Here is a 9,936-nt window from a genome sequence, read left to right as displayed (position 1 = left end):
GTTTAATAATGTGATTATGACAATTAAAATAAGCAGATTTTGATTTTGAAAATATATTATATTATAAAAATAATAATAAACTGCTTAAACTTTTCTATTTCTTATTCGTCATTTACAAAACGGGTTAATGCCCACACTAAATTAACAAAACAAAACTATAAAAAAATCGTAAAAACAAAAAGAGTCATTCGCTTCATTTTTCGCTGCGCTTTTACTCTCAGATATTGTTTTCGCCCAGATGTTCTCATAGCACGCACTTGTAGCTTTCAAAGGTTTGACAAATTCTCTTAAATGAAACACATTTTTAATAAAAAAAGATTTGTTTTTGTGTTTTTTAACTTAACATTTTTATTTAATAAAAAGTACTGCATTTAACTACAACACTTTAGAAAGCAATATTTGTAGCATGCATATTATTGTTTATTAAGTCGCATAAATAAATAAAAAATAGTTTAAAATTATAATATTTATATAATCATTAAAAGCTCCCCCTTTTGTTAGAAACTCTTGAACTCTCGGTGTATCGTCCATTTTGAACTGCTCCGACAAATACCGTTTCCACATAATTGTCATTTCAGAAATGATTCGAGGGCTTGATGTAAAACGTTTAAATTACTTTCAAATGTTTGTTAAAAAGCTTGAAGCTTAACAAATAATATAAATTTAACTTATACATATGTATTTAAAATGCACTATTGTTATTTTTTTTTTTTTTGTTTGTTTTCTACGCAAACATTTTTTTTGTTATACATATATTATTTATTTTCAGACATTTGCAATAATATACATTTTCTCGATATATCAATATATGTTTACAGAGACTCTATACTAAAGCTTTCACTTTTCTTATAAAACAAAATAACTGATTATAATCATTACGAGGGTCTGTTATTTGCTTTTGTTGTGGATTTTATTTTATCTATGCACAATATTATGTTGTTATGCTAGATTTAAATATATTGTCATAAAAAATAAAAGATAAGACATAAAAATGTTTATTTTTCAATTATATTTCCTTAATGTGTTTATTTTTTAAATTACTGTAGAAAAGCAGCAAATTGAACACTTAAAATCAAAGCAATTATCAATAATTATATATTTTTTCTTTCAGTAAACTTTATTGGTACAATCCGGAAAGGCATGTCTAAATATCAACATAAAGAATGTTATAATGCAACACAACACTTTTTAGGCCTGGATACATACAGAAACGATCTTACTTTACTTTTAATTGATATTAAATTTTTCATTAATATTAAATTGTTCATTACTTCAGTCATATTTGAAATCAGTCATAACAAAATGTCCACTGAGAATTTACATGTGAACATTACAGCTCTACATTATTGAGATTGGAACCGGAGGATGAGGGTAGATCAACATCACAGGGTGGCACAAATGTGCCCATTGAAAAAACTGATTTATTCTTTTCGGCTAATTTTAGCATTTCCTCTTTGAGTTTGTCCAGAATCGCGTAATTTGGCTGATTTATCGCAGCTTTGCTTTGCAATACCGTGATCTCCTGTTCTTCCAGCTTTTTCTCTTTGAACGTCTTTATGGAATTGTTGCCGTACAGACGCAACAGTGAACCCCATGTCTTAATATGCGGATGTAAAATCTGCCAAATTTAAAATTTAAATTAAATTTTATGAAAAATATTAAACCGCATAAAGGAAATTACAAACCTGTAGAATCGCTTGTGAAGCCAGTTGTTTGCCTTCGCGTTTATTCTTGCATAACACTTTGGCAGTGTGTTTGCCCACCGTCATGGTAAACTCATTTTTCTTATTTTTCGTGCGATTGATTTCGTAATTTATCTGCACATCACCGAGACCGAAATTCCGTTGCAGACAGGTCAACAGTATAGCATGCGGCGATGGCTCAGTTGTCTTGTTACAAAATTCAGCTACACGTGGATCTTGAATTTTGATGTCGTCAAAAACCTAGTTTTTTGGTTACATAAAAATATTATTAATATTATATTTACTTTAGATATTTGAAATGTAAAATAGACTCACTGATAAATCTTTGTGATTATTTTTCGGCGCACTTTTATCTTGTTTAATGCCGGTAATTTTGTCCTTCATTTCTGGTATGAGTATCTCTAATGTTTCACGCGCAGCGTCTGATTTCGCCTGTTTCTTGCTAGTGCCATAGCCAGTGCCGTATTTCAAATCGTTAATCGATACAGTTGCAGAGTATGGCGTTGCTGCATTCTCTAATTCTTTGAATTCATATGTTGGTTGCTTTTTCAAGGCATGCTGCACATACTCGTGCAATATGCACACATAACTCTTTCCATTCGGATTCATAATCCACTCCTTACGCCCACGTGCATTTGCATTTGTATCGCCACTTGGCGCCAATATTGGGAACTTTATTAGTTTCGTTCCATCCGGTAAAGTTGGACGTTGCAAATTTTTAATGTGTTTACGATTTTTCGTGAATTTGCGTCGCGCATTCCACGAACGAAAACGTAAAACGCGTATCACTTTAAATTTGAATAATTTTGCGCAGTATTTGTTCAATTGCTCCGGTGTAAGCGACTCTTTTTGCGTATTCTCAGTGACGGTGACGATTTTCGCAGGTGGCACTAGACTCTTTAATGCTGCTACATTAGCCGCCAAGTCAACTGTGTTCGCAGAAGTTGTTGTAGGGGCAGTAAGTGTGTCTGATGTGGGTGTTACAGTGGGTTCACTTAAGTTGCTCTCCTTTCCATTCGTAGAAGAGGAAACTTGCGCGAATTGACTGGCGTCTGTAGCTACATCCGTGCTAACATTACTACGTGCAAATGGGCATTTAGGAACTTTATCTGTGTTGTTTTCGGCGACCTCTTCTTCTTCCATCGCTGTGTTTTCTTCTCTTGTTTTTTGGTTCAAAACTTCCGTCTCCTCTTCCTCAATGGCACGCCTATAGTTAAGGCACGGAATAGCACCCAACGGAATAGCGTGTTTCTGGGAATGAAATGAGATTTAAAATTTAATAAATAATTTCGAATATTCCAAACTAAAATAATACTACACCGGCTATAAAAGTGTTGAATCAACAACTTTAAAGTTCCAGTTATCAACTGGGTCGAACTGATTCTGCCTTTATAGTTTTCTTAATTAAATTTTTTAAATTGCATTTACTTAAATTGTTACGGCATTAAAATATTCACGGCATTAATGATCTTACCCTTACGCTACCATGTCCAAGGAAATATGGTCTGGACGCCGAAACAACACGAGACTGTTTATGTAGAAAGAGAGGCATACCGCTGTTGTGTGTCACTTGTACCCAACCTTCGGGTAACACTTCAAAATGATTGTGTCCTTTCTCTAAAATCAAATAAGTTTTTTTTAATATTTTGCAATGTAATTAACAAGTTTTCTTCTAACCTTCTAATACTGTTTTAAAACGCTCTTCATATTTAGGTTTCTTCGGCTCTTTCAAATCGTCCGGTAAATTCTCGTTAAGCAAATTTTCTATTTCATTGTCATCTATGTCCAAATCGGAGGATTCATATCCATCACCATGATCAAAATTCTTATCGCCATTTTCACTTGCAACGTCTGACAAAGAGAATATAAATTAGCTTATGAAAAATTAGACGTTATTATATTATAAGTATAGCAGCACAAATTCGCTATCCAATGATTTGTGAGTATTTGTTACTTTTTTTAATACTGCATTAATGTGAAAACAAAATTAAATTTATTTCGTTTATGTTAGAAGTTTCGTAAATTCATACTATCTTATTACAGCAAAAGTATTTTTATAAAAGTAACAAATAATATTCACAACTAGAAGTGCTCAACTTACCTGAATCTTTAGTTCCAGAACCCTGCACTTCGTCTAAAACTTGAAATTGTCGTAATTGTTGATCCAACGTTTCGTTTTGGTTGTTCTCCTCAACACGGGTTTTCATTTCTTCTATGGCGCTTAATGAGAAACCCTTCTCTTTCATGGCAGTCGCCTGCTCATGGAGAGCTTGTTCATCAAGCCGTATTCTTTTGCCAGCTTGTGGCGACGATGGAGGCGATGACAAGGAACGCTGCAAGCTATCACTTTCGCTAGACATTCTTAACTAATAGCTTGTAAATGTTATTAACTTGTGAAGAGTTATATTTGTATATACGGATTTTTTATTTGTCGACTAAAGGCTGCTCTTTAAAACATCCAACCTGATGGAATCCAACTTTTTCAAATATATTTTTTTATAGAAATTGGATTGGTCACATTGGTTATTTCAGAACTAGCCTCAATGAATACACCTGGCTTTCAAAGTATCTTATTTCCAACGTTGTTTTAAAATTTGCCTGAAGAAACTTTCGCAATGGATTCTGCCTTAAAATTTGTATTTATATAAAAAACACGAAACCACTGCAAAAGTACTTCATACAGCTTAATTTACAAATCGAATATATTTTTATTTTATAATCTGCAATTTATATATTTTGACTGAAAATAAAATGCAAAATTGTTCTGCAAATTTACCACATAAATTAGAGATTGTTTTTGGAGTTAGCTACATTTTATCGATACATCCCAAAAACTTCAACACATCTTTTTCCATCATATGAGTAACAGTGTTGGTAAAGTACTAAATTTTTTGTATACAAACAATTTGAAATTAAACAGCTCTCTTGTATATTTTTTATATATACACAAACGTAACAAATATTAAGTTATTTATATTAAGTGTAGTTTTACTCTGTAGGTGATTTGGATATACAAATAAAAAAAAATTAAATAAAGTTCCTGTTTTAAAATGGGAAATGTTCGGAAATAGTTTTCTTCGAATTAAAATTCACAGCAACACTGCCTAGCGACAGTTTCGTTACTCTGTCATCGGTGGAAAAAATTCAGGCGTCGTGGGTAAAAATTTTCTTTGTATGAATAAGTTAATTTAAATTTTGTTAAAACAGCTAAATTGGTTTTGCACCATAGTGAAAACTAGTTTAATAGGTAATAAAATTATATCAGTTAAAAAGTGTTGTGAATTTTAAAAGATTTGCTAATTGCAAGTGTTTAAAATCGATGCATGTTTATTTCTCTATCGCATATCAAATTGCCGACTGACGATGTCATTCAACCAATAGAACTTTAATAATAATTATATATTTAATAACTCACCAAATAATCGGGATATATATATATATATATAAATACTTTAGATTGCTGCACATAACTTATTGGAAACACGAAAAGCGCATTCACTGCAACGAAATGGCACATTCGTTGCACACAGAACGTAGCATACATGAGATGCTGAAAGACACACCGCCGATGAACGAAAGTGGTAGTGCCATACATAGTGGAACTGAAGGCCGGCCTTTCATGCCACCAAATAGTCTACCACTGCATAATCATTCAGGTATATTACCTTACATAAAATCTATGTCATTTTCATAGCACTTAAATTTTTTCAGCACCCGCTACACCGATGACACAAACAAGTCCACAGAATGGCATGGACGCGGGTCTTCTGCGTACAGGAGCTTCAAAAATTGACAGTATAAAGAATTGGAGCATATCAACTTACAAATGTACTCGACAGATAATGTTAGAAAAGTTAGGTAAATCCCAACGCACCGTTGACTCGGAATTGGAAGCGCAGATTGAACAATTGCGAGAAACACAACGGAAATATTTATCTATTTTACGTCTGACGCGAGCTTTCAGCTCACATTTTCATCATGTAGTTGTAACGCAACATGCATTGGCCGAAGCATTTGCTGATTTGGCACAGAAAAGTCCAGAACTACAAGAGGAATTTACATGTAACTCCGAAACGCAACGAAATCTAACCAAAAATGGTGAGTTGCTGCTGAGTGCTCTCAATTTTTTCATTTCATCAGTGAATACATTGTGCAATAAAACCATCGACGATACGTTACTCACAATCAAGCAATATGAAATAGCCAGGTATGTTAGTGCATTTTCCATAAACAAAACCTAGTAATATGAATTGTAAACGTTTAGAGTGGAGTTCGATGCTTATCGTATGGATTTAGAAAATACAAAACCTGAATTACCACAAAGTCCTGTGACAGAAGAAGCACAAAAGAACTTTTCCCATCGTAAAGAACTTTATGAAAAGTTACGAGCCGATGTCGCTGTGAAAATGCAGTTTCTGGACGAAAATAGAGTGCGTATTTATTTTTATTCGATTATAAACTCAAACTCTAAAGTACTCATTCCTTCTATTTTAGATTAAAGTGATGCATAAACAATTGGTTTTACTGCACAATGCAATAGCTGCATATTTTTCGGGAAATGCGGTTGCTCTAGAGAACACAATGAAACAATTTAACATAAAAGTAGGTGAAAAAAATTAAAATTATGTATAAAATAATTATTTGTATTTTTTTAAGTTGAAGGCGCCCAATGCCGCGACTGGATCCTGGTTAGAGCAGTAGTATTATTAAAACCCCGTCCATGTAAACAACCAACATTACATTACATTAGAAAATGCACTTTACGTTAGAAAATGTCTCATACATAAAAATGCATACACTTTCTTCGTCGAAGTATAAATAGAAAAAGAGCTCTGATCTTCGCAGGACATCATAGGAGACTTTTTCGCGTAAATATATGTTAAGGTAAAGTATATACAAGTTATATGTACTGGTCTGGTATTGACATCATATTTATAAGAGTATCTATGTGTATTCTTCAATGCTTTTATGTGTGTTTTCAATAATTCGAAAGAACAAAAGTAAATCAATAATATTTCAATAGTGAAATGAAATGTAAGCGAAAAAGTTGCGTTTCATAGTATATATTAGTATTATAAGGGCATCAAATACGATAGTTCCTGGTTTTCTCCTGAACTATTTGAATATGAATATTATATTCACACCCTAAAAACTTGTTTTCAGAACAATTTTAACTTTAAAGATGACCCGCAATTTACGAAACTAAAATATTTTGATTAACTCGGTACAATCAGTTAAACAGCATTTCTCACACAAATACATAAACTATGAAATCTCAAAAATTAAATTAATTAAAATGTTTCTTCTTTTAGAGTCTCATTTATTTTCTATTACAACAAATTAATTTTTGTTATTTTAAATATTTAACTGTTAATATTTATACATTTAGATTAGAAATTATTTATTTTGCTTGAATCACTTTATGTAAAAGTACGCAGAAGGAACTACCTATATTCCATATACACACATATGTAATTGCAGTATTGAACGAATATTAATATTTCTTAACTCCATTAATGTTTAAATATTAGACGTAAGTTGAATAAAAATTTACTACTGCAAATAAATTATGAAAATATGTATGTGTAAGCTAAGCCTGTAGGCATAATTGTTTACTCTAGTCAGCATATATTTAAAATATATATAAATATATTACAGAAATATAAAAATCTTTTTACAAAAGAAATTTATTATATTTTTAATGTTATTTGGGTTTGTCAGTGCTTTTCTAATTTCATATCTTTCATTTTATCATTGAGCACAGTCTCTTCATCTTCTTCTGCTTCAAACATGGCCTATAAGTACAAATAAAGTTTAAAGTTACTCATCGTTACATTATTTCCTGTACATTGTATCGATCTACTTACCGCATCATAAATTACTTTAATAATGAGTGAACAACTCGGGCAAGTGGCCACTTCTTCGCCCTCCATAAGTTCTTCCTTTAAATAAAAAAGTCTTAAGATTTCCAATGTTTCCTAAAATAATATGCATTGCGGTTACCTTGGTTATCTGAAATCGATCACCACACGGACATGGGTAATAATAAACCTCTTCTTCCTCGTCATATTCCATGTCTTCGATTTCAACCTCATCGTGATAAACACTCATTTTGTATTATTATTCTCACATAATAAATTACACAGAAAGCATTAGTAATTTCTACTAAAATTCACGTTGCTGAAAATGGCAATAACAATAGCAAAGCATGTTGACGGAATTGCTGTCACTTGTGTTACTAGCACTGTTCGTTTTGACAACTATGACAGTTCTTTGTTGCACATGCACAACAATAAACATGTTAAATCAAACAAGTCTTTTAAAAGGATTTTGCAAACGTTTGAATAAAAAAAAGTAATCAAAACAAACTTGCTCGGAATTATTTAGGACACAATTTAGAAGCTTTATGTACATTAAAAAATATGCCTGCTCTTAAATTTGGCGACGTAAACCTTTACGAACTGCTTGGAATTGATATTGACATACGAAAAGCTTAGTGCAAGAAAGCACATGAATGCCATCCTGATAAAAACCCGGACAATCCCAAGGCTGCAGAACTTGGGTCGGCTTTAGTATAGTATCCCCCGATTTCAGATTACGGATATATATAATAGTTGCCGCAGGAGACTTATAGTTTTCGAGATATTCGCATTTAAAGTTGAAAATTTCACAAATTTTATGTGGCGATATTTCGATTATTACTTAACTTTCAATTTATATAATGCGCTTATTATACACTAACACTTCACTAAATTGTTTCCACATACTTATTTTCAGAAAGTGAAAAGTTGAACACAATTGGAATATTAATATTCCCGTGAGAATGCGAAGGGTGGCACCAAGGGATAATCTGCCGATAATTCGCGTATAGTATTCGTGTATGAACTCGGACTAACTTGTCAATTTTGGCACTCTTCTTTTTCCAGATACGACTAAGTTAGGGATGTCGGAAGTGCAAAGGTATCGAAATATATATTATTTTATATTTATTTAGCCTAAGTCAGGATAAAAATCTATTCATTTTTATAATTTTTTTTCCTACAATTTATAAAAAATGTCGTGTTTTATATCTTTTGGATACTTGAAATTTTGCATCGATAACAACATATATCGTTGCATTGATCGATGTATTGATATATTTTCAACAAGCCTAGGCTAAGCAATTTCCAAACGTTTAAAGAAAAAAGAGTAATCAAAACAAACTCAAGATTGATTATTTAGAAGCTTTATATATATTAAAGTAAATAAATATTAGTAAATTAAATATGTCTGCGCTTAAATTTGGGGACGTTAACCTTTATGAACTGCTTGGCATCGACATTGAAGCTGAACAGGCGGATATACGAAAAGCTTACCGCAAGAAAGCACTTGAATGCCATCCAGATAAAAACCCGGACAATCCCAAGGCTGCCGAACTTTTCCACGAGTTATCAAAAGCCTTAGAAATACTCACCGATGCATCAGCCCGCGCTGCTTATGACAAAGTGTTAAAAGCCAAAAAGGCAGCAGAGTTACGGAACAAACAGTTAGATAGTAAACGACAAAAACTGAAAGCAGATTTGGAACAGCGTGAACGGGATGCGCTACACAAATTGCATAGTAAGCAACCCTATGCGACGGTATCCAAAACCGATGAGGAAGTTTTGCAAGACCAAATTGAACGGTTACGTCGTGATGGTTCAAAACTATTGCAAGAGGAACAACGTTTAATGCGAGAACAACTGATGCGTACAATAGCCGAAAACCAACAAACACAGGCCAAAAAATCGTTTGACTCATCGGCGCATAGGATTAAAATTAAATGGAAGTCCGATAAGAAAGATAATGACGACGGTGGATATACACACGAAATTTTACAAACGTTTTTAAAAAAATATGGAGAAGTTGTCGCGTTAGTGATGTCAAAAAAGAAAGGAAGTGCACTTGTAGAGTTTAAGAATCTTGAAGCTGCCGAGTTAGCATTGGCTTACGAAAAGGGGCGTCTAGAAAATCCCCTGCATCTGGAATGGGTAACACCACCTACGGCAAAAGCAGTTGATAAACATGTTGGGTCTTCGCTAGATTATGAAGATTTGGTTATGCGCAAACTTCGACAAGCAGAGGAACGTAAAAGGCTGATAGCACAAATGCAAGCTGAAGATGAAGCAGAGCAATAATGAACTGTGTCTAAAAAAATTAATTAAGAGTAATAAATTATTTCCAGTTTCAAGTTTTAACAGAAATATGTACATAA

At 32.8% G+C, this 9,936-nt stretch overlaps 4 protein-coding genes across 5 annotated transcripts; 2 read left to right on the top strand and 2 right to left on the bottom strand.

The window, feature by feature from the left end:
• Positions 1 to 994: 994 nt before the first annotated feature.
• On the bottom strand, positions 995 to 4,493 carry LOC105210188 (microprocessor complex subunit DGCR8). The gene is made up of 6 exons (XM_011180991.3): positions 3,805 to 4,493; positions 3,381 to 3,554; positions 3,178 to 3,320; positions 2,019 to 2,954; positions 1,686 to 1,943; positions 995 to 1,618 (listed from the first exon to the last, which is right to left on the bottom strand). The coding sequence occupies exons 1-6, from the start codon at positions 4,061 to 4,063 to the stop codon at positions 1,331 to 1,333; spliced, it is 2,058 nt and encodes a 685-aa protein (XP_011179293.1). The 5' UTR covers positions 4,064 to 4,493; the 3' UTR covers positions 995 to 1,330.
• A 225-nt stretch (positions 4,494 to 4,718) lies between these two features.
• Positions 4,719 to 6,445, top strand: LOC105210187 (arfaptin-2). Of its 2 annotated transcripts, none has more exons than XM_054225399.1 (6): positions 4,719 to 4,860; positions 5,160 to 5,359; positions 5,415 to 5,910; positions 5,968 to 6,133; positions 6,198 to 6,305; positions 6,360 to 6,445. In XM_054225399.1, the coding sequence occupies exons 2-6, from the start codon at positions 5,212 to 5,214 to the stop codon at positions 6,402 to 6,404; spliced, it is 963 nt and encodes a 320-aa protein (XP_054081374.1). In that variant the 5' UTR covers positions 4,719 to 4,860; positions 5,160 to 5,211; the 3' UTR covers positions 6,405 to 6,445. The 2 variants fall into 2 exon arrangements, with proteins under 2 accessions (XP_054081374.1, XP_011179291.2); XM_011180989.3 differs by having other exon boundaries at positions 4,791 to 4,950.
• Positions 6,446 to 6,448: 3 nt separating this feature from the next.
• LOC105210185 (dnaJ homolog subfamily C member 17) lies at positions 6,449 to 9,912 on the top strand. The gene is made up of 3 exons (XM_011180986.3): positions 6,449 to 6,587; positions 8,481 to 8,663; positions 8,858 to 9,912. Exon 3 carries the CDS (start codon positions 8,969 to 8,971, stop codon positions 9,857 to 9,859), a length of 891 nt encoding a protein of 296 aa, XP_011179288.2. The 5' UTR covers positions 6,449 to 6,587; positions 8,481 to 8,663; positions 8,858 to 8,968; the 3' UTR covers positions 9,860 to 9,912.
• LOC105210186 (diphthamide biosynthesis protein 3) lies at positions 7,290 to 8,448 on the bottom strand. The gene is made up of 3 exons (XM_011180987.3): positions 7,707 to 8,448; positions 7,571 to 7,645; positions 7,290 to 7,498 (listed from the first exon to the last, which is right to left on the bottom strand). The coding sequence occupies exons 1-3, from the start codon at positions 7,812 to 7,814 to the stop codon at positions 7,421 to 7,423; spliced, it is 261 nt and encodes an 86-aa protein (XP_011179289.2). The 5' UTR covers positions 7,815 to 8,448; the 3' UTR covers positions 7,290 to 7,420.
• Positions 9,913 to 9,936: the final 24 nt, after the last annotated feature.

The sequence above is a fragment of the Zeugodacus cucurbitae genome, chromosome 2 (assembly GCF_028554725.1).
Source record: "Zeugodacus cucurbitae isolate PBARC_wt_2022May chromosome 2, idZeuCucr1.2, whole genome shotgun sequence".
Lineage (NCBI taxonomy): Eukaryota > Metazoa > Arthropoda > Insecta > Diptera > Tephritidae > Zeugodacus > Zeugodacus cucurbitae.
The sequence above is the reverse complement of the archived record's forward strand: the minus strand, read 5'-3'. Positions and strand labels throughout refer to the sequence as shown.